The sequence below is a fragment of the Astyanax mexicanus genome, chromosome 20 (assembly GCF_023375975.1).
Source record: "Astyanax mexicanus isolate ESR-SI-001 chromosome 20, AstMex3_surface, whole genome shotgun sequence".
NCBI lineage: Eukaryota > Metazoa > Chordata > Actinopteri > Characiformes > Acestrorhamphidae > Astyanax > Astyanax mexicanus.
In genome coordinates, this window is record NC_064427.1 from 39,522,765 (window position 1) to 39,546,354 (window position 23,590).

Here is a 23,590-nt window from a genome sequence, read left to right on the forward strand (position 1 = left end):
TCTGGTTGGTCAGAGCTGTCTGGCACAGGTGTAAGAAAGTAAATATAGGGAGAAGATTCTGTGTTCCAGCGTTTAAATCTGTGCAGTTTAAAGCTGTTTAATGCTGAAACGCTGTGCTTTTAAACACAGTGTTTTTATTAGTGTAATAACCTGAGGACACTTGCAGATGCTTCTTTTGAACAACTTTATCAGTGTTTATATCCAAAGAAAATCCCAGCTGCTGTCTCTTACATGCTCTCAGTTCCGCAGCCCCCAAACTCCACTACGGCAACACGCGTAGTACACAAAACACTTTAAGCTTTGCCTGAATAATACATTCTATGACAATTAGGACGTGCAGTGCAGACGTACACATAGTCATAGTCTAGTCTAGTCACGGCTAGTGTAGCGAGTAGTTAATCCGGCACAAGGAGCAACGGCTGTAAAAAGAAAACAACCCCAGGACAGCATGTAAATGGAAATGTATTGCCCAAATAGGGCTTTAGACAATGAATATGCTGAGAGGGTTGTTTTTGGATAGACAGCCATATATAAATGTTCCTGCTTGGCCCAAAAAGCCGTGACATTTCCCCACTCAGGTGCTTCACAATCTATTATTCATAGCGTGCTACTGGCACACAGGCGGCGTAAACAAGCAAGTGACCTTCTCAGCGTGTTTGTGTGTGAGAGAAAGAGACTGACCCTGTGTGGTCACCCAGGACTCCTAATGCGCCAGCTCTCTGACACACCAACACACTCTCATTCGCTAAAAACCACGCATGTATGTACGTTGCCAGGATACAAAAAGCATAATTAAACGTGATTATCGGCCTCTTCATGCCTTCCCCCAAACAATAACAAGAACAAATATATTAATACAGGCCACAAGAGATAGGCGGAGAAGCGCGCTTTGTGAAAACTCAGGAGGCCCAAAATAAACTGTGATTGATCTCCTGTGTGAGAGGGACTTGTGCATTAGAAAATTAACTGGGGGCCTTGGGTGAGGTAACCAGTGGACTGCTGAAACCTTCTAAACAATACTTGAACTATTGATTGGATTCATGATAATCAATTTTTATTACTGCACTTTTTTTTAGCAGCTTGTATACTGAAACAGACACTTTTTTATTGTTTGTCAATGTGTATATTGTATGTATTTACAATACCAAATCAGAAAATGTTGGGACAAATGGACAATGCATATTGTTCTATTAACACTACATACAGTATGAACATGAGATAAACATAATGCATTACTTTATAATAGGAGTTGCATGGACTAGTCAACTAGTCAACCTAAATATATCCACTAGTCGCTATGGTGGGGAGCTGTCGACTAGTCAGAATAGGAAAAAACAAGACAGACAGCAAACGAAATACTGTGCTCATCAACCCCCAGCATTCTGTTATTACTTAAGAAAAGGCGTACAGCTACAGTCAAACATGTGATGCTCAGAATGCAAAGAATGTTAAAGTACTTTACCATCAAGCTGCCGGCGCTCAGAGGGAGCACAATTGGCCCTGCTCCCCCCGGGTGGGTACAGTAGATGGCGCTCTCTCCCCACATCACTCCTAGGGTGATGTCTGCAGCACAGGGCGTCTGTGAGCTGATGTATCAGATCCGAGCCGATGGGTTTTCCTCCGAGCGTTAGCGCTGTGATGCTGCTCTGCAATGCTGCATCAGCAGCAGCAGCTCGAAAAGAAGCGGTGTCTGACTTCACATGTATCAGAGGAAGCATGTGTTAGTCTTCACCCTGCTGGTGTGTTGGGGCATCACTAGTGATAGGGGGAGTCCTAATGAGTGGGTTGGGTAATTAGCATTGCTAAATTGGGGAGAAAATGGGAAAAATTTGAAATACAATGATATAAAATCCTTAAATACCTTACTTAAAAAAAATATAAAAGAAAATATTTTTAGCTTGTTCTTTTTGTGTTTTATTTTATTATTTTTCTGGCTTTTTGGACTGTACTGGATCATTTTGCCAGTTATAATAAAGTCTCTTTTTAACTGTGAGCATCTGACTGCCGCCTGTAATGTTACACCAATGTTACACTATCATTTTTTTCTGTCCCATGGATGCACAAGCAAACAGTCTGTGAGTGTGTAAACTGTCCTCGTGTCTTTGTGCAGGCTCTCTACACTCTGCTATGTCTGGAATCGGTGGTCAAGTGGAAGATCTGAATGGAACAGATCTGGAGGGACAGAGCTTTCTGAGGTTCAGCCCCACGTCTCTGTCCACAGGGGCCGCTGCGGCCTCGTCTTCCCGCACAGAGAGCGTCTACATCTACGTGTCTATATTCCTTAGCCTGCTGTTCTTTCTCCTGACCCTCCTCATCATCGCCTTACACAGGCTGAAGAACATCATCTCCTCAAGCTCGTCATATCCAGAGTGCAGCAGTGAGGCAGGAAGCTCCTTCACTAATATGGAAATCTGCAGCCTGTCCTCACAGAGATCTACAGTATCTTCACTCTCCTGCTGAGAGATTAATGGACACAGACAAGCACACACCCACAACATGTAGAGTATAGGTTATTATACTGATTTTACAAGACTTTCTTTTTATCAATACATAGTTCTTTAAACTCACAGCTAGTTTTGGCAACTTTACTGCAGATGTACATAATGACTTGTATTAATTGTCAATAAAAATGTTTCAGTTGAAAATATGTGTACGACATTATCACAGCATTGTCCTTTTTTACCCTACCCCTCTATATGGGATGCGTGAAGCTACACTTCACACTGCAATCATCCATTAAAGGCACTACAGACCAGGGAAGGTATCATTTTGTAGAGATGTTCACACATTTACGACTGTCCAAACTACAGTATGACTATATACATATATAGCATTTTATATAGCAAACTAAAACACTCTTGTCTCTGCCTCCCAAAGGCTGAGACACTCGCGCCACCTCTCTCCACATCTGACTGGTGGCGCCATATATCCGTCATCTGCTTCTCATCTCTTTTTGGTGTATTCTGATTCTATCAATATACACTCAAGAAATCACTTAGAACACCTATCACATCAGAAACCTGTCAGTTTTTTATCAGAGACGTATTAATAGTTTGCAGCTGCTGAAGTTTCTGCAGTGCCTTTGGAAACACCACAATGAAAAGCCTTAAAATCTGTAAGTAGTTAGCTGTATTTGTAATATTTGGGTGAAATAAGTCTTTAAATATGTAAGTAGTTAGTTGAATTGGTAATATTTGGTTGAAATAAGCCTTTAAATCTGTAAACAGTTAGCTGAATTGGTAATATTTGGGTGAAATAAGTCCTTTAAATCTGTAAGAAGTTAGCTGAATTGGTAATATTTGGTTGAAATATGCCTTTAATCTGTAAATAGTTAGCTGAATTGGTAATAAGAAGTTAGCTGAATTGGTAATATTTGGTTGAAATAAGCCTTTAAATCTGTAAATGGTTAGCTGAATTAGTAATATTTGGTTGAAATAAGTCCTTTAAATCTGTAAGAAGTTAGCTGAATTGGTAATATTTGGTTGAAATATGCCTTTAATCTGTAAATAGTTAGCTAAAGTGGTAATATTATATTAAGGAGTAGTAAGTCATTCATTTCGCTAGGTGGCAGTGTCGCGAAAAAATAGGGTCCTAGAACTGCGGTCCTGAAACGGCAGTCTCCGGTTCTGCAGCTATGTGAGGGGTGTGCTGTGTTCGAGCTCACTGATTTTATATAAGCCGCACAGGCTAACAGTTAGTTAGCACTTATTTAATGATGATTAAACGCGTGCGTTTTGATTTAACACTGAGAGGACGGGGTGAGAGGATACAGAATGAAATGAACGTACCGTGTGTTCCGCCAGCGTGTCGAGTTCATTTCTATGAGGGTCAGGCTAGCTAAGCTAAAGCTAGCTAACGGTGACCAGCCCCCACCCCACAGAGAGCGGGGGGCTCCGGTTCACACGGACGGTCGAGTTTATTTATCTATCGCACAGTTTTATTAATATAGTTATTTATTTATTCACCGAAACCCGGTATGAGTGAGTCTGAGGCGACGGCTCCCGCTGCGGGCGGTACCGAAGCTCCGGGCTCTCTCGCGGGGGAGAAGAGCGGCTCGCTGAGCGCCGTCGACACGCTGTACTCCTACGACGCGGATGATCCGGGAGAGGAGAGCGACGCCTTGGACGCGCCGGAGCCGCGAGAGAGCGGAGCGAGCCCCGCAGAGACCATGGAGGACGAGGCGCTGGGCGGAGAGAACGCGCCCAAGAAGTGCGTGTATGTAGGCTGCACGGAGACCACCAAGCAGGTGGCCAAGCAGAGGAAACCGTGGATGTGCAAAAAACACCGCAACAAAATGTACAAAGACAAGTACAAGAAGAAGAAGAGCGACCAGGCCATGTCCTCCGGAAAAATAGAGGTTATTATTAGTATTATTGTTATATTAATCTTCGTGTTTACCCTACAGTTCAGCGTTTGTGTTTTTATTGGTCTGGAATCGTAATATGATATTGACCCGATTAGCAGCTCATATTTAGTGCACTGACCAAACACGTAACTTAAATACATAAGGAGGATAAAAGACTAGAAAACAAACCGTTATTAAAACTGAACCCAAAATATCCCACGCTAAAATATAGATCTGAAACAAATTCTGTAGTTTCTGAATGTGTGTGTTTTTTTTATTTTTTTTATCTGATCTTATTTACAGAATGTAGGAGTGCTGTGTTAACGTTAGTGCTGAGGATACAACTCATTATAAAAGTGTATTTTCGCTTCTAGCTCCAGCTCTGTTCCAACCATTTTAACAATTCAGATGCTATAATAAAATGTATTATGGGTTGAGATGGAAGCATATTTGGTAATAAACAGTATACACCATACACATGTGTCAATATAGAGCTCCTAAGGTGACGTTCTGTATAAATAAAAACAATGTTTGGTCACAACTAGGCCTGTCACCATGAAACTTTTTCGTGGACGATATATTGTCCCAGAAATTATTGCGATAAACAATATTTTTTGTAATTTTAAGGATATTAAATGCCACTGACATAATCATAACTGAATAACATAAAAAGCAGTTATACATTTTTTAAAGAAAGCAAACATTTATTTAATCATGTATTATAATTAGTTAGGGAATTATATACTTATTTCTTCACCTACTTTAGTCCACACTGTGTGTATGGAGTCACAGTTATTGAAGCATGACTGGCTAAAATACTGTTCACTGTTCTATATGTGAACAAACATACAAACTAAATATAATAGACGATATCTCGGTTATCAAAAATGATTGAGTTCATGTTCATTTATTGTACGATAAATCGATATTGCAATTGTTGTGCAGTAAACCCAGCTATTAGCACTATTTAAGTTAGGATCTTGTAATAAGTTGTGGCCATGCATTAGGAACTCATTTCCACGCCTTTAATGAGTTGTGACCATGTATTACGATGCCATTCCCAAGTCTTAATAAGCAATGGCCACACATTACAATCTCCTTTTCACGCCTTAATAGGTTGTGGCCACACATTACAATCTCCTTTTCACGCCTTAATAGGTTGTGGCCACACATTAGGATCTCGTTCTCTAGCCTTAATAAGTTGTGGCCACATATTAAGATCTCATTCCCACGCCTTAATAAGTTGTGGCAATGCATTAGGATCTCATTCCCATGCTTTAAAAAGTCATGGCTATGCATTGTTTTTATTTATACAGGATGTTAGAAGATGTTAGAAGCTTTGTATTCTAATTTCAGCATGTCACAAAATGCAGTAAACACAGCTGTTACCCCTATTGTTAAGTTAAAAATCACAAAGAGGTTTTAAATGAACTAGCGAGTCAGACAGAGACAAAAAAAAAACAATTTTAACTTGTTTTAAAGGTTTTTGTTTATCATGTCATGAATCTGATTTTGTTATTTACAGGAGGGCTCAGAAGAGAGGCCAGTTTCTGTAACTAAACAGCGGCTGGGGACGATGGGTGAACGTCCTGCGAGGCCTTCCCTCATCGAGCAAGTGCTAAACCAAAAGAGGCTGGTGAGTGGGTCATTCTTGTAAATATGGCCAGCATGCATTATATAGATATTCGACTGTAGAACTTGCATACGTTATTTACTAGGGGTGAGACGAGATCTCCTGGCACGAGATCTTGTGAGATTAAAACGTGACGATATTTCTCGTCAGGCTTAAACCTGTCTTGCTGGGGAAAAAAAAAACAGTATGAAAAAACAGTAGGTGAGCTCCACGGTACAGTTAAAAAAATTCCACTCTACAGTGCTCTTACTGTTCCAAAGATTTACAGCCCTAGTAAATACGCATACGTAAATAACTATGCATAGTTAAATTACAAGAGATTTAGGAGAAACAAACACAAACCATAGTCTTAATATGACTGGTTATGGTTTGCACGTACTGTTTGCACTGTATAAGACCTAGCAAAGTTTTATTTTTATTTTTCATTCTTATTTCTATTTCTTATAGAATCAATGTGTGAGAGAAATCAGTCTGTTAAGTTTGTGTTATATGATTTTGTCAAATAAAACTCTAGTTTTCAAGCCATTTTTCTCTAACGTTTTCTTTAAAATTTTATTTTTAAATCTCGTCTCGTTCTCGTGATATTAGTGTCTTATCACAACCCTAATAAAAGTATATAATAATCTGTTTTTTTGTTTTAAAAAACAAATTATTATAAAGCGCATGAGAAATAATAAAAAAAAAATTGTGGTTTGACTCTTTCAAATGAAGCACTAAAACCTTCAAAACTAAAGCAACATCTTGAGACCAAACACCCTACACTTGTGGCAAAGCCAGTGGAGTACTTTCAACAAAAACACGACGGACTGCAGCTCCAAAAGACTCCAAAACAATAATTTCCATTATTTTTGAGGGGCCTTGATGCTTTCAAGTTGTAAATAGGTGAGCCGTAAGGTAGAAAAGGTTGAAAACCCCAGTCTTACATAATGGATCACTTTTACTGAAGGTATCAAAATTCAAGCTTGACTGGTTTAAATTTGATTTTAGTAAGAATCAGGCTGGACCAAAATATGATAAAAATGAAAAAGAGCTTTATACAAGTGTGTTACTTTCTTTCTATACAATCTAGTGTGGGTGCCACCTACCCAGCCAATGTTTTGGAGTGGCTTGACCTGTAATAATCAGTCTGGCACCCTTGCTGCTAATGGATTTTTACAGAATCTGAGAGCATTTTGTATTGCATATTGAACTTCTGACCCTGTTACAGTGCATGTTTTAGAGCTCCAGTTAAGAGTCATTTGACTACACCCACTAACGACCACATTCTCTATTAATGAACCGACAACTAGATTTAGAGATTTATGAGTTTGGCAGTTTGCGTTTGAGTTAATAATGCTCTGTAAACAAAGTTACAGCAGATCAGAGCTGGGCGATTTAATCGATTTTATCGATTAATTCGAATTTACAGTTAAGGACTATGTGTTTTTATGAAAATCCATTTAAAAGACTTATTTAAAAGATTTGTTTTGCAATTCAAGCCCAATGGGGAAAAGTCTTTGCTTAATAGCATCTTAAATTGTACTTGTTTTCTATTTTGTAAGTTTTATCAAAAAGGGCACCATTTTATTTATTTCTATTAGTTTTTTGAGGGTGTGTTTATTTATTTATTTATTAAGTTTGAGGGTGCATTGTGTTTAGCTTTCTAAAGGTTACTGGATGTTCTCACTGTTTACAATAGTTTTTTGGCTTGTTTCTGGTTGCACTTTAACCACAAAGGGGACATTTAAGTAAAAACTAAATAAATAAAAACTAGTTTTTAACAATTTTTAATCATCTTTAATTATATTTTTAGGAGGGGGAAAAATCGATTTAAATCGAATATCGGATTTTTTTTTATTTTTTTTAATCGAAGATTTTTTTTGGGCCATATTGCTCAGCTCTACAGCAGATTTATCATTATCATTATCATGTTCTTTAAATAAAGTTGTAGTAAAATGCTATCATCAGTAATGCTGTGTCTGTGTTTTCTAGTCTCTGTTACGGAGTCCAGAGGTCATCAGCTTCCTGCAGCAGCAGCAGCGCCTGCTGACGACTCAGACTCGAGCTCAGAACCAGCAGGACTACTGACTGCTGTTTTAATGTGACCAGTCCTGTTGATAATACAGGAGGTTTTACAGAACTACACAGCAGCATGCATTTTATACAGAGCTTTTGGTTAAAGAAAATGTGAAGATTATGGACTCTTGACTGATGTGAGACTCTCTGAGGTGGGAATGAACTGAAGAACCCAAGGCATTATATATTATTATGACCTGCATCATTTATCATGACAATCATCAGAAGTTGATCTACTGTATCTAAGAACACTCTTTAAACCAGGAGTTTGTCATTTTAGGAGCATTATTAAGAACTGAAGCTTGTATGTACTTGTATGTGATTCTATTTGTATATTTCTTTAAAAAACTATTATGTAAATAATTTGAAGGCAGATACACTGTAATATTAGCAGTGATGCAATTGCCCTCTTTTAGTTTTACAGACAGGAAAGTTAGGAAAGTCTAGTTACGGACTTTACAGTATTCAATTACAAAATCCCACCTCACAATTTATACAGCTGTGGATGTTCCCAAGCTATCCCCTGAGATAACTCTTCATTACTTTCAGTTTACATGATGCTGTCCACTGTCTTGACATGTGAGTGTAATGTAAGTTATTTTTATAAAACCATTAATAGCATAATGGTTGCACTTTCATTTTTTAAAATGAGCTATTTACCCTGTGCCATACAAAAGCATGATGGGTACTACTATGGTGGTCCTTGAGCGACATTTTAATATATACAATCTTATGCATGAATGATTTGATAAAATCTTTAAGGAAGGCCCTGCTGCAAAGTTTTTATTAAATATAATTATTGATATGATTTTGAATGTGTTGCATATTTTATGCGCATATATTACTATGTTGCATACTTATAGTGTTTTTTTTTTTACATTCGTGCATTAGTTCTCAAGACGACACATGATTTACAGGGAAATTCTGTATTTGACAAAATGACAAATAACAAACACAAAAAACATACAAGCTTACATTGATACTACTGATGCTCCACCTTTCTATTTTCTTTCCTTGACTTTCTATTTGTTTTTCTGAAATGTACAGAATTGCTAAGTGGAAGGAGTGTGAAATGGTGATTTTTGATTAAAAAAAGAAAAAAAGGAAATGAAAACTGCTTCAACGCATATTTTGTACTGGAAATGTCAGGTTGAGTTTGACACTGCTTCCTCCTGTGCTAATTATCTGACTGTGCTGTGGGTTACAGAGTAAATATACACTGTTAGGACACAGATGAAATGGGGTTGTGTGGAGAACCCATCTGAGTGAGAACTTTGTCCAGCCACTGAAGGGGTCCATGCAGGTGGATCTCTATCCAGCAGGGGGTGCTGGTGACATCCTGGCGATGATATTCTGCTCCCCAGCCCTGAGGGAGAAAAACAAAACACAGTGTTGACTATTAATACGCCAGTGACACGACTGTTGAGTTATGAGGGCGTTGAGTGGTCCAGTGGTCTAAAGTGCAGGAGGTCGCAGGTTTGAACCCCCGCTCATGCAGCTTTACCATCAAGCTGCCGGCGCTCAGAGGGAGCACAATTGGCCCTGCTCCCTCCGGGTGGGTAGATGGCGCTCTCTCCCCACATCACTCCTAGGGTGATGTCTGCAGTACAGGGCGTCTGTGAGCTGATGTATCAGAACCGAGTCGCTGCGCTTTCCTCCGAGCGTTAGCGCTGTGATGCTGCTCTGCAATGCTGCATCAGCAGCAGCTCGAAAAGAAGCGGTGGCTGACTTCACATGTATCAGAGGAAGCATGTGCTAGTCTTCACCCTCCTGGTTTTGGGGGGCATCACTAGTGATAGGGGGAGTCCTAATGAGTGGGTTGGGTAATTGGCCGTGTAAATTGGGGAGAAAATGGGAAAAATTCGAAATAAAATTATATTAAAAGAAAATGCGAATTATAAAAGTGCAGTAAACACAGCTATTAGCACTATTCAAATTAGGATCTTGTAATGGGTAGATGGCGCTCTCTCCCCACATCACTCCTAGGGTGATGTCTGCAGCACAGGGCGTCTGTGAGCTGATGTATCAGAACCGAGTCGCTGCGCTTTCCTTAAAAATTAGTCTGTTTATTTAGCAGTGCTTTGACCAAACACCTTTTATTGGCACAAATGTGTGACCCAACCCCACTAACTTCTTTTTTTGATTGATACACACCTGCTACAACGGCCACTGAAAGTATTGGAGAGTCACAAATGCGGCTTGTTCATTTATAATTTGTTCAAACCCCCTTTTACCTTGTTGGTTCACGTCCCTGCTCATATTAAACACTATTCCTTATAATCTTTATACTTCCATTCAGATTATGTTTCCCCAACTTCCCAACAGCATGGACTGTGGAGTAAATAATATTATATTTAATCCTCCCTACCCTTGCTCAGTGAGCTCAAAACCTTCCTTTATATTGTGTTTTACCTTTTTCACATACTGTATCTAATTATGTAAAAAGAAAAATGCTTTCCAGATTATGATTTCCAGTTCATGCTGACTTTAAAGTATTCAACTAAGTATCTGACAAAGAATTTTTGCAGCTGTGTTTTGGGTTTTCACAGCCACCGTAGTCATTATAACAAATCCACTAATCAGAAGACGCATGGCAAAAGTGTGGAAAATGCAAACGGTATACTGCAAACATTATGAACCCCAGATATTTCATGTTTTGTATGCTCAACCTTGGCTCATTTGTTATATATAACATGTCAGGCCGGTCTCACATTCAAAAAAGGTAAATTAAGACAGATTTATTTTCTTGAATATATTGTACTACTAACACGAGCCCATACAATGACAGACCCTGTTTTTTGGACCTCTTGCTGGTAACAGTCTGCATGGTCCTTTATGTCTTTGCTTTAGAGCACAAGATCTGGAATAATGATTCATCTGACCACAATACACGTTTCCACTGTGTGATGTAGGGGTGGGCGATATTGCTCTAAAATAATATCACGATATTTCAGGGTATTTTTGCAATAACGATATACTTGGCGATATAGGAAAACTAAAATAATTAATTCATTTCAGGAGTATAGTATAATAGTATAACAGAATAATCACAATGTGGTAAATAAATAATATAGCATAAAATAATATAATGCAGCAAATAATATTGCAGAATATTTAGTGCATGCATATAAACTGCAAACTAAAACAATTATACAATAAATACACCTAAAGCTTCACAGTAAATAATAGACTACTTTTAAGACAGAACAGCCCTATTATCACGATATGGATTTTTAATATCATGATATTTCTGTGTCACGATATATTGTATACAATATAATATTGCCCACCCCTAATGTGATGGTCCTTCACAGGTATCTCCAAGATACCGAGAGAAGCCAATGCCACCTCTGGACACGGTTAAAATTGGCATTAGTAACAGTGTCAAGCCCTACAACATAAACTGTGTTAATGATATGTATATCCTTTTCAATCCAAAATTAAACATACAAAAAGAAAAATGCGTATGTTGAAAAACTGGGTATATCCTCAAAGCCTAAAATTTAGGAACACTTAAATGTGTATATATCACATTTCATATGCTGTCCTTTTTCTGATAACGGGATCGCTCTGACAAAAATATGTACTATAAATTAGCCACAAGCTATGATTTTGAAGCAGCATATTTTGGTTTTAGTTTATGTGGGGGGGGCCTTTAGCAAACAAGATTTGTTCATTGGTCCAGAAGAAACATCTCTTTTAAATATTAAAGATTATCGCTAGGTGTTGTTTCTTGGATTCAAGTAAGCTTGAAGTATATGCACTAAATAAATAAATAAATAACCCATTACCTTGACGAAACTCATTCTGATGGTGCACATCTTGGTGAGCTCGTAGACCACTTCAAAACCATGGTTGACTGACTGGGACAGTAGCTGGGCGAAGAGCTGGTTGTTGAAAATCTTGAGACTGCAGCCGCTGGGAATTTTGCAGACTGTGGTGGCGTGGAAGCCGTGCTGGTAGTTGCAGTTCCGACTCTGGACAAAAATACTGCTGTCGCTCAGGCACTCGGCATACACCTCACCACCCACGTAGTACAGGTGAACCCCTGCGGGACATTAAACAAGATCGTTTTCAATTTCAAAGCATGTGTTAAAAGTGTCTTAGCCTAGCCAGAAAAGCAGAGACAAAAAACACCAGAGGTTTTGACTTGCAAATTAAACAAGCCGTTTGAGGCTGTCAACAACTTCTCATTATTTTCTATAGAGATCTGGTAGATAACCATATTTACACGGGCTGGTTTAATCTGATTTGTCACACCATACTTTCATTCTTTCTAAACAGCAAAACATTTTAACCGACCAGTTCTGATTTGGTCTACTTTTATGCATTCAACAAAAAGTCAGATAATGATCCCATGCAAACTATCTAAGCAAACACTGGTTAAAGGAAAAAATATATATTACAGCTAAGACAGAGGAGTCCAAACTATTTTTGTTGGGGGCCAGAAGGAGAAATATATTTAAAGTCACGGGCCACACTCTGTAATAAAACAAATAATGAAATATACCACTTTAAATAATATTTTTTCCTGATTATTTTCATTTACACATAATTTAACTTGATTTACTATTAATTAAATTAATTATTAATTAATTAAACTCTTTAATTACGACAGCTTTTAGACTCTTTGGCCCGTTTTTCTGCGCTACAACTAAACACTCGCCACTTTTAGACTCTTTGGCCTGTTTTTCTGAGTTAGAAATGCGCACCCTCTCCGCTTTTAGACTCTTTGGCCCGTTTTTCTGTGCTACAACTGCACAATCTCTCTGCTTTTAGACTCTTTGACACGTTTTTCTGCGCTACAACTGAACACTCTCTCTGCTTTTAGACTCTTTGGCCTGTTTTTCTGCGCTACATCTGAACACTCTCTCTGCTTTTAGACTCTTTGGCCTGTTTTTCTGCGCTACAACTTAACACTCGCCACTTTTAGACTCTTTGGCCCGATTTTCTGCGCTAGAAATGCGCACCCTCTGCGCTTTTAGACTCTTTGACCCGTTTCTGACACCTAGTGTTCAAACTTTAAATCTCACATTATAAAAACCTGCTTAACAGCGGGCCAACTTTCATTCTATTTCTAAAATACCTCGCGGGCCGCTCCAAAAAAGGATACGGGCCGCAAATGGCCTGCGGGCCGTAGTTTGGACACCCCTGAGCTAAGACATTAAAATGACACAAAACACTTTAAGATCTGTGTAATGATTTGCTGCTTAATGATTAATACAGATATTGTACATTAGGCACTCAACTGTACCGTTTCAACGGAACAGCAGAAATGTGAATACAACCATAAAATTCAAAGGAGCAGAAAAAAATTTAAGTACAAATTTTGACCACTTCTGAAACAAGCTGGAAATGATACTGTGAATCTGTAAGATTTGAGTGCTTTTTCAAATCGTTATTTACAAACCCGACTTTGTTTCATCACATGCCAAGCGGAAACCTTAATAGCATCCATTTTTTTCACCCATGCTGCTCTGGTTTGTGTCACTCCATGCAAAGGGGCTCTCAGGCATGTCGATAGGACAAACACTTGGCAAGCTTTCACATCGTCCATGAAAGACAGAATGTGTGTGTGTGTGTGTGTGTGTGTGTGTGTGTGTGTGTGTGTGTGTGTGTGTGAGAGAGTGCGTTTGTAAGTGCCCTGAGACTGCTGGGCAACATTTACTTTTCCCCATTTTAGTCACTCTGCAAGCACAATCAGACAGCAGGAGAAAAGCCAACATTTGGCAAGTGTGTGTACTCCCCCCGTCTTCCTGAGAGCCGTAAGCACAGTGTCTACCACTCTCTGGCGCCACACACACACACAGGCCAATGTTTTTTCTCTCTGTGGTCACTGAATTAACATTGCAGTGGAACGATATTACAGAGAGCCTTAATTTTCCCTTTGCACAAGATTGTGTTATTAAAACATCACAAACTGTTATTATACTATTATAAATTACCAAGTTTTGTGGTATTTGGTTGTCTGGCCTAATTCATCACTACTAAGTAACTGTGGAGCTGAACACCCTGCTAAACCTGACTCGCCAAACAAGGCCTGTCAATTAGGGGTGGGCGATATGGCTCTAAAATAATATCACGATATTTCAGGGTATTTTTGCGATAACGATATACTTGGCGATATAGGAAAACTAAAATAATTAATTAATTTCAGGAATATAGTATAATAGTATAACAGTATAATCATAATGTGGCAAAATAAATAATATAGCATAAAATAATTTAATGCAGCAAATAATATTGCAGAATATTTTCATGCATATAAACTACAAACAAAAACTATAAACTAAAACAGTTATACAATAAATACACTTAAAGCTTCACAGTAAATAATAGACTACTTTTAAGACAGAACATCCCTATTATCACGATATGGATTTTTAATATCATGATATTTCTGTATCACGATATATTGTATACGATATAAAATTGCCCACCCCTACTGTCAATTATTAAGTGCATATCCTCATAGCTTTTGTTTCTTTAGATTCATTTATCAAACACACACACACAAACATAGTAGGCTAGATGTGACATCCACACATGGTTCTTTACCATTTGTGTGGATTTTGTCCAATCTGCAAGTTAGCATAATTATTTCTGCTCAATATCTTAATGTTTCCTACACTGAGGTGTCCAGAAAGATTGAGAGAGGAGAACAACATAAATAAAGTGTAGTGAACTATGTGGTATCCCCTTAAACCTATGTTAACAATTCAGCTGTTAATGTTTGATACTCAATGACGCTGTCCCAGACTAATAACTCAAAACAACAGACTCACCTTTGCCTATGTGCCTCCGGGTGTGCTCGATGGTGGAGTTGCGGTTGACGTTGGAGAGCAGTCCCAGACAGAAGCGGTTCTTGTTGTTGGAGGGGTCTGTGAAACCATCCACCAAGATGCTCCTGGATGAGGCGTGGAAAGTCTCACCTACTCGATTGTTGAGTTCATAGTAAGCCACAGAGCACCAGTGTTGCGGCTCCTCGTAACAAACTGGCCGCAAATCTGAAGAAAAACAAATCAATCTTATGTCATTCTACCACATTGTAAATTACTGCTTGTGTAAATAAGCTAGACCATTGTTTTTCCATACTGGTACTGTTGGAGCTTCTGTTCCACACGATTTATTGCTCTCCCTGCTTTAAAAGTGTTTAATTATGAAAGTTTTAAGAGTTGAAAGAGTTGAATCAGGTGTATCAGGGCAGGGCTACTCCAAAATCAGAGTTAAGAAACAAAAGATGTACCTCTGTGTGGAGTAGACAGGGTTAATTTCAGAGGATTGGAGGGTTCTCCAGGCTTTACGTCCTCAGGTGGAGTGGTCTCCATCATGCTGTATGGCGGAGGTGGGGTCTCTGCTGATTTCAATCCAAAGAATAAAGAGTAAATATTATGATCTTTTTCTGTAATATTTATCATTTTAATATATATATATATATAATCAAATAATCTGTACATGCAATTTTGATCCTATAGCTAAAATTATAATCACTATTGTGTTGCTATTTTATAGATATGTTACTACAGGCGCTATTGACAGTGAACTGGGTACCTGTGACGTGAAAGGGGCTTGCGGGATCACCTGTGCTGCTGGGAGAGCTGGGGTAGCTGTGTGCAGTGGGGGACTGCAGAGAGCTGGACGGAGAGGTGGAGAAAGAGGTGCAGGGCAGAGGGGGGAAGGAGTCAGGAAAAGTGGCGTTCTGCGGCATCAGCGGCTCGTTGTGAAGAGATGCGTCGCGGAACTTGGCGAGTAAACTGTGCTGAGGGTTGAACTCGCTGTGACGAGGAACCAGAACTGGAGGTAAAACTGAGAATTGTGGGGAGGGGCAAAAGAAGATGGCAGACCGGAGAGAGAGATTAATATAGATTCATTTAGATAGATAATAAAACAAATCTGTATTGTGTAGGCCTGCACAATTTCATATATTAGTAATCTAGCCACATACAGTTCTACTTCATGCTAGGCAAGATGCTTAGATGATTACATACTCTAGACCAATGCTGCCAGGAATACGATTTATGGAACAATTAAGTTTGCCACACTTTGAGTAGCACTGTTATTGGCTTTATTATTGCATACTGCAGTCTGTTAGTACTGCAAATGCTAATAACCATTAACTGCCATAATCATTAACAAACGATACTGAAGAAATCAGATTCATATAGGTACCTGGTGTCTCCACACGCCGGTAATGGTACGGGTTCACACAGATGTCCTTCTGCTTGGAGCCAAATGGGAATTCGCAGCAGTCCAGGGCTTTCAGCTCGTGGTGTGATTGCAGGTCCGGCCAGCGCCATACCCGGCAGTAGATGACGTGAGGCAGGCCCTTCCGGTGGGAAACCTGCAGCCTTCCGTCTAGTGAACGTGGGATGGTCACACATTTGCTGGGCTGACCGGGACAACTCAATGCCTTCTCCAGTTCTTCCATTGCTCCTTTTTTCTTTTTCAGTTTCTTCACCAGAGAGTCCACAGCCTTCTCGGCCCACTTCTCCTCCTCATCTCCCTGCTTCCAGCCCAGCAGTCGCTTCACCGCCGGGCTGGTGAAAGAAAACAGGGAGGTGATGGACGTGGTGGAGTGCATCAGTGCAAGGTGCAGGACCACAGAGGCTGAGGAGAAAATAAAGAGTCTCTTAAAGAGTTTTTCTGTTCTAATCCCTCTCAGCCAAGATCCAGCTGAACTAGACGGTGAACCCCTCAATGGGGATGTTTTCTTTGGGAAACCCACAGTCTGGATGTTACTCCTTTTCTTTGCTGGAGAAAAAACATAAAGCAGCATGTTATTTAAGAGGAGAAGCCACAACTGACTGCACTAAAAGAGGGCGGGCACTGTTTGCCCTTCAAATATAATATAAATGTGATTTCCAAGAACAATAGGTTAGAGAACTGGCCTAAGCATTTATGAAAATCTCTCTCTGTGCTGGAATCCGATACTCCTCTCCTCATTACACTGCAACCTCATTAGAGCCCTGCTGAGACTTCAGCAGCATCACTGAGAGACTTCTGCTCTCAGCAGGATCTAAAGCTCCTCACTGCCACACACCTAATGACGGTTCATTCAGCCATGAATCAAAATAAACCTGATCCACAGTCAGTGGAATCAGAGAACAGCAGGGCAAAGCTGTCTGTACGGCTCTTTGGAAATTCTGAATCAACTGAAAAGAATGAAGGGCCTCTCATGTTTCTGCGCTTTCTCTTCTTCCACACCTGACTCATCTCACCAGCCAGTGAACCAAATACCACATTTATGAGAGGAGTACAGGAATAGTTCAACAGAACATTTTATTGAGCTAACAAGTAATTAAAAAAAGCCTTTCTGGTAACACTATTGTTAGATTTAGCGCTTAAGTGCAAAAGGAAAAAATCTTACTTTAAACATTAAAGTGTACTGGTCAGTTGGCCTGTCACAATAGCTATGTTATATCAAGTTACTAAACAATTGATTTTTTTACTTTATTTTACTTTATTTTTACTTTATTTTTTTGTATTTACTTAGCAAGGTGACCCCATTAGTCTGAATGAGCTGGTATTTTTTTAAGATACTTCCCAATCCCAATGCCTGCATTTGATATATCAACCTTGATTCACTTTTCAAAATCAACAGTTGATCCAACCTTGATTCAACCATAACATCTACGTTAATCATCGTTGATTCAACGTTAAAATGCCAGCTGGGTATTAGTAATACATTATTAATTTCACTACACATTGAGTCACTGCTTTCTGGTGAAATGTGATGAAATAGACAGACAGACAGACAGACAGATAGATAGATAGATAGACATTGTAGTGCAGTCTGAAATACTATACGAGGACTGGTTATGAGGCTACTGTTTACTATGCACCTCTACCTTTAAAACAATAATAGATACATAGTAGAGAAGAGAAGAGGAAAGAGAGAAAAATGAGAAAGAAAAGAAAGAAAAACAATAAAGTAAAGGTTAATACAAGGAGCTGCACTCAGCTCGCAGGCAGAGTCTCCTTATGAAACCGGCGTCTCTCAGTCTGAGAGCTCAGATAGGCTTAATCACCCCGTGTACACTATCACACAGCTCCACCTACAAAAACACTCTAGGGGTGAAACGATTACTCGAGTAAATCGAGGAACTCGATTAAAAAAATTATCGATTAATTTTCTGTGCCTCGAGGAATCGTTTAATTAATTTTAACTCAAAGCACGGAATTTAGCGAGGACTTTTAATGTGAAACAGCGCTTAGCGTTACGTCACCCAGGCACAGGACGCAGGTGGAGAAGACGGAGGATTTTGGAGTGAAGAGAGAGAGCAGGTAAATTTAACTTATAACAAATCAATAACCATCCATCAGTGTAGCTTAATAACATAACGACAGCACTGTGTAGTATTATAAATACTTCTCGATTTAATACAGACTTTATGTAATCAGTAAACACAGCGCTGTGGAGTTTATAAATAAATACATGTTAAAGTAAGGCATAAGTAATACACAGCCATGAACTTACTGTATTATTGTCATTTAGTCTTAGTTATGTCAACTAATTAGATCTGAGTAGTGTTAAACGTAAATAAACAAAACAAAAAAAAAACATTTTTAATACTTTAGTTGTCACAGTTATTCCACAGGTCTTAAAGTATTTCTGAAAACATCCCCTGTCCACTGACTTTGTGGGAAAAGAATGCAGCGATCTTATCCAATCCATGTTTATGCCTCTATTATTGATTTATTCCCTATACTTAATACTTACAAGAAAGGCAAGCAAATATACGTTATCCGATTACTCGATTAATCGAATCGATTTTTCAGTAGAGTACTCGATTACTAAAATAACCGATAGCTGCAGCCCTAATACACTCCAATAATACTGTACAATACTCTCACACAGCTGGAATAACTCTGCTTTTAACCACTGCACTACAAAAGACAGGTTAATTCTGTAGGTTCTCTAAAGCTAGAGCAGGATTGTATCTCAGACTGCAGCAGCAGCAGCAGCATCGTCTCCAGTCAGAGAGGAGAGGAAGCCTCCAGCAGCACCACACCTCCTCTGGTGAGAGGATGAAGCATTTAAAGCAGCAACAAGTTCACCCTATGGAAGCACATTCCCGCCACCTAACATAAACACAACCCATTATTAAGTATCTGTGTGCAAGATTCAAGATTTTTATTGTCACGTCACAGAGTACAGGTGTACATGTGAGTGGAAAACGTAGGTGCAGATTCCCACCAATGTGCAGAGAATAATATTTACAAGAAGAATAATAAAATAAAATTAAATTAAATTAAACTAAAATATAAAATAATACAAACAGATAGCTTTATACACAATTCACTTAATATACCAACAATAAACATATAGACACTATAGACAAATATTGCACAGATGTAGACTATGCAGATATCTAGTGTGTGTGTGTGTGTGTGTGTGTGTGTGTGTGTGTGGAAGTGAGGAAATAGTGCAGTAGGTGACAGAATAACTATGACTAAGTGCAGGTAAGGAATGAGTTGAGTGGGAAGTGCATGAGGCAGAATGCTGTATAATATGGGAAAGTCTGATAGATGCAGTGTAAATTAAAGTGCTACTAGTAGTAGTGGATGTACACAGAATACAGCTGTGTAAAATGAAAAATGTACCTTTTTACATTCCATAAGAAAAAAATATATATTGAAATAATGACTCAGTATTGCAAAAGAATGAGATCTAAATAAAGAACATATCTAAGTAATTATTTAGCAATTAATAAAATTTGAAAGGAGGCGTGAGCAATTAAGTAAAACAAACTGTGTAAAAACAAAATGTGTATTAATGAGCTAGCTAACCAAGTTGGGTAAATCTAGTTAGTTAACAGCTAATATAGTTATTTAAGTTATAGTATAGGTTTTCTATCCATATGAGGGCAGTAGGCATCATAATACACATGAAAGTTAAACTAGAGTTAATAAACACTAGACTGTAATTATAACAGTGCGTTTCAGTAAAATAACTTATTAAAACGCTGATAAAAGTGCAGGTGTGTGTTTGTGTGAGAGAGCTGCAGTTTTTCTTACCTTTTCTCCTGTTTTTATCTGCTGTCTCTGCGCGGCGCCGTGTTTTCTGCCTGGCCGCTCCAGCCTCGCTCTGATTGGAGGTGTAGCGCGTGTTTGGACTCCACGGCAGCAGCAGCGCCCGGCGTCAGCCTGACTGGAGCCTCCGCGCCTTCGTGCACGATTCATCCGCAGCGCTGGAACTCTCCCAGCCGGCCCAGCGCCTCCTGACATACAACTGGACTCACTGGGCTCATCCCCAGTCTCTGGTCTGCAGCAAGAGCCGAGCTGTGTGTGTGTGTGTGTGTGTGTGTGTGTGTGTGTGTGTCCCATTGGAATGTATTTTTGTTTATTTGTATCATTGTTTGCAGTGTGTAGGCCCATATATTAAAAGTATGTCTAATCAATTACATTTTAATTTAAAAAATAGATTTACAAATAAATAAATACACAAATAAATACATGAACTTTAGTTAATTTAAGTTAGTTAATACATATATATTTTGTTAAAAGCCTTTGTATCTTGCAACAACACAACACATGCTATAGGATTATTATTGTAATTATTATTTTTAGTAGTATTAGTATTATGAAGGGATAACCTGTCGCCTGAAAGCATTGTTAGTTTCTAAAGGCCCATTTAAAGCCTTTGAAATTGATAATTGTTTCAATGCCAGAATTTCAAGACTAACTGATGCCTGATAGGGAATGTTAAATAAAGGTTGTTTAAATGTTGTTGTTTTTTATCAAAATTAAATTAAAATAGGTAATGCAGCAAAAAAAATAACGTTAATTTTTGACTTTTTAAATAAATTTAAAAGGTTCAAAGTCAAAAATACCATCAGCATGATACTTAATGCTACACCTGCCAGCATATGTGGTAAATCCAGGTCCAGAAAGTAAAAATCCTCCGCCTGGATTTCGTTCCAGCTGCCCGGGCGGCTCCGCAGTGGCGCGTAAACAGCCGAGCTGCAGCAGAGCCGCCCAGGCAGCTGGAACGAAATCCCGGCACAGGATTTTTACACTTTTCAGGACCTTGATTGCCATTTTTGCTTGTCAGTCTGTTTTAAAGCGGTTGTTTATGATGAGCCCGTGTTAGATCCGTAAATACTGATACTCTGTTCAAAAAGGATAGCATCATGTAGAGTTAAGCGGATGGATAAAACTAACTCTAAATAAATATAAAATATAACCCAGTTCTAGTTAATTAACCAGGTAACTATATACTTTTATATTTACTGTATGGAGAGTCTCTGCAGTTATATCACAGTCATTCACTGCAGGGAATTAAATAACAAAAAACACAACTTGGCGGGGTGCCAGGAGTTTTATCGATGGATCTATTTTGCGGAGCGCTCCTCATTGCGGATGGATACGTTTCGATTTCGTGTGCGCGCAGTGACCAGACTAGTTAATGACGCAAGCCTGGATGGCGACAGAGAGTCTAGAAGTTTGACATTTTCACAGTTTACAGCAACTGCAGGGGAACCGAGCACAGCTCCCAATAACGAGAGCGGACACGACACGCTGCTCCACCGCTCAAACACGGGAGAGGAGGATGAAAAATGATACGGGGACGGTTAGCGGCTCTAACGGCTCTAACGGCCGCCCGTCAAGGTGCAACGGCCCCATTAATCAGGACCCACAGCAGCACCGAGACACGACCTGAAAACCTGAACCCTGACATTTACCGAGCTGCGCTCAGACTCACCCTTTCAGACAGTAATGCGTTTATTTACACAGTAATATAATACCGGTTACATCTCATAGAGAAAGATAGATTACACAAGAACTGCTGAGAGAGAGAGAGACAGTGGGAGAGAAAAGACAGAATAAGAGTGAGAGGGAGACAGAACAAGAGTGTGAGAGAAAGACAGAAAGAAAGAGCGGGAGAGACAAAAGGAGAAAGAGAAAGACAGAGCAAGAGTGGGAGAGACAGAAGGAGAGAGAGAAAGACAGAATAAGAGTGGGAGAGAAAGACAGAGAGCGGGAGAGAAAGAAGGAGACAGAATAAGAGTGGGAGAGAGACAGAAAGAGAGACGGGAGAGACAGAAGGAGAGAGAGAAAGACCCGATCTTGTTCTGTCTTTCTCTCACACTGTTTTTTTTCTCCTACTTGCTCCCTGTTTCTGTCTTTCTCTCACACTCTCTTTTTCTTCCACTGTTTTTTTCTCTCTCTCGATTCGTCTTTCTCTCCCACTCTCTCTCTGTCTTTCTTTTTCACTCTCTCTCTCTTTTAGAAAGAAAGACAGAGGAAGAGACATAAAAGAGGGAGTGGGAGAGAAAGACGAAAGAGAGAGCAGGAGCGAAAGAAAGACAGAACAAGAGTGGGAGAGACAAAAAAAGTGGAAGAGAAAAACAGAAAGAGAGAGTGGGAGAGAAAGAGTGGGTCACTCTCTCTTTCTGTCTTTCTCTCCCACTCCCTCTTTTATGTCTCTTCCTCTGTCTTTCTTTCTAAAAGAGAGAGAGAGTGAAAAAGAAAGACAGAGAGAGAGTGGGAGAGAAAGACGAATCGAGAGAGAGAGAAAAAAAAACAGTGGAAGAAAAAGAGAGTGTGAGAGAAAGACAGAAACAGGGAGCAAGTAGGAGAAAAAAACAGAGTGTGAGAGAAAGACAGAACAAGATCGGGAGAGGAAGAAAGAGATAGTGTGGGAGAGAGAAAGAGAGTGGAGGGGACAGAAAGAGAGAGAAGAGGGGGAGAAAGCAGGATGCTGTTCCCCAGGGTGCAGAGCAGACTGGTGGTAATAAGTAAACAGCATTCCTTGTTTTATTGAAAGTAAAAATAGTACACGCCAAACGCATAAAACTTTACATACATATACACTGCTCCAAATAATAAATCACTTAAATCACACACTGTATCCTAATAAATTAATGATGAAACTAGTTGAGAACAAAAATAACATAACACCAATCAGTGGAAACCAAGATCATTAACCCATGAATGACTGAACTTAGAATTACGCTCATTCATGTACGTGAATTTCATCACCACATCTGTAATGTTGCAGCAGTGGTTACGCCCCAACACGCTTATACATTTAGGCGGTGACACAATGAGAAAAACGTTCAAGAGGTATGAATACTTTTGCAAGCCACTGTCACCTTCTTAGTGTGAACCAGTTTTCACGTATGAAGAGATTGGGGCTCCAATGGCAGACCTGCCCATTTTGGTGTTCTCGAGCTGCACAGTGCTGGACTGTGAGTACAGATCACACTAGAGTAAGTCAGGCAGGCTTTCTCACCAGCTTCATACACTGCTAAAAATCCATTTGCAAAAACTAGACAAAATATATGCAAATTAAGACAAATATATGTATATTAAGCAAAAAATCTGCCAATGGGGTAAGCAAAATTTTCGTAGTAAGATTTCTTACAAAAAGCAATGGCAAAGTCTCAAAATGAGTGAAGTATCGCCTAAATCAGGGGTGTCAAACTCATTTTGGCCGAGGGCCACATTGGCATATTGGCTGTTCTCTGAGGGCCAGGTGTAACTTATAAATATAAGAAAATGTAACCAGATGTAATATAAAATGAATGTAATTACTCCTTAATGTTAAATAA

The 23,590-nt window shown here is 39.2% G+C and overlaps 3 protein-coding genes and 1 long non-coding RNA gene across 7 annotated transcripts; 3 read left to right on the forward strand and 1 right to left on the reverse strand.

Moving 5' to 3' along the window:
* Positions 1-2,127: 2,127 nt before the first annotated feature.
* On the forward strand, positions 2,128-2,690 carry LOC103021962 (serine-rich and transmembrane domain-containing protein 1). Its single transcript, XM_007229779.4, has one exon. It carries the CDS (start codon positions 2,128-2,130, stop codon positions 2,458-2,460), a length of 333 nt encoding a protein of 110 aa, XP_007229841.1. The 3' UTR covers positions 2,461-2,690.
* Positions 2,691-3,599: 909 nt separating this feature from the next.
* LOC103039202 (regulatory factor X-associated protein) lies at positions 3,600-9,147 on the forward strand. The gene is made up of 3 exons (XM_007229754.4): positions 3,600-4,357; positions 5,871-5,981; positions 7,950-9,147. The coding sequence occupies exons 1-3, from the start codon at positions 3,977-3,979 to the stop codon at positions 8,043-8,045; spliced, it is 588 nt and encodes a 195-aa protein (XP_007229816.3). The 5' UTR covers positions 3,600-3,976; the 3' UTR covers positions 8,046-9,147.
* Positions 8,944-20,155, reverse strand: smad9 (SMAD family member 9). Of its 4 annotated transcripts, none has more exons than XM_049468953.1 (7): positions 20,052-20,155; positions 16,203-16,784; positions 15,615-15,839; positions 15,280-15,387; positions 14,819-15,040; positions 11,825-12,081; positions 8,944-9,399 (listed from the first exon to the last, which is right to left on the reverse strand). In XM_049468953.1, the coding sequence occupies exons 2-7, from the start codon at positions 16,612-16,614 to the stop codon at positions 9,256-9,258; spliced, it is 1,368 nt and encodes a 455-aa protein (XP_049324910.1). In that variant the 5' UTR covers positions 16,615-16,784; positions 20,052-20,155; the 3' UTR covers positions 8,944-9,255. The 4 variants fall into 4 exon arrangements, with proteins under 4 accessions (XP_049324910.1, XP_049324909.1, XP_049324908.1 ...); XM_049468952.1 differs by having other exon boundaries at positions 15,280-15,390; XM_049468951.1 differs by having other exon boundaries at positions 15,585-15,839.
* Positions 17,954-20,434, forward strand: LOC125784874 (uncharacterized). Its single transcript, XR_007427476.1, has 2 exons — positions 17,954-18,317; positions 20,115-20,434. It is a non-coding gene; the product is annotated as an uncharacterized LOC125784874 (long non-coding RNA).
* Positions 20,435-23,590: the final 3,156 nt, after the last annotated feature.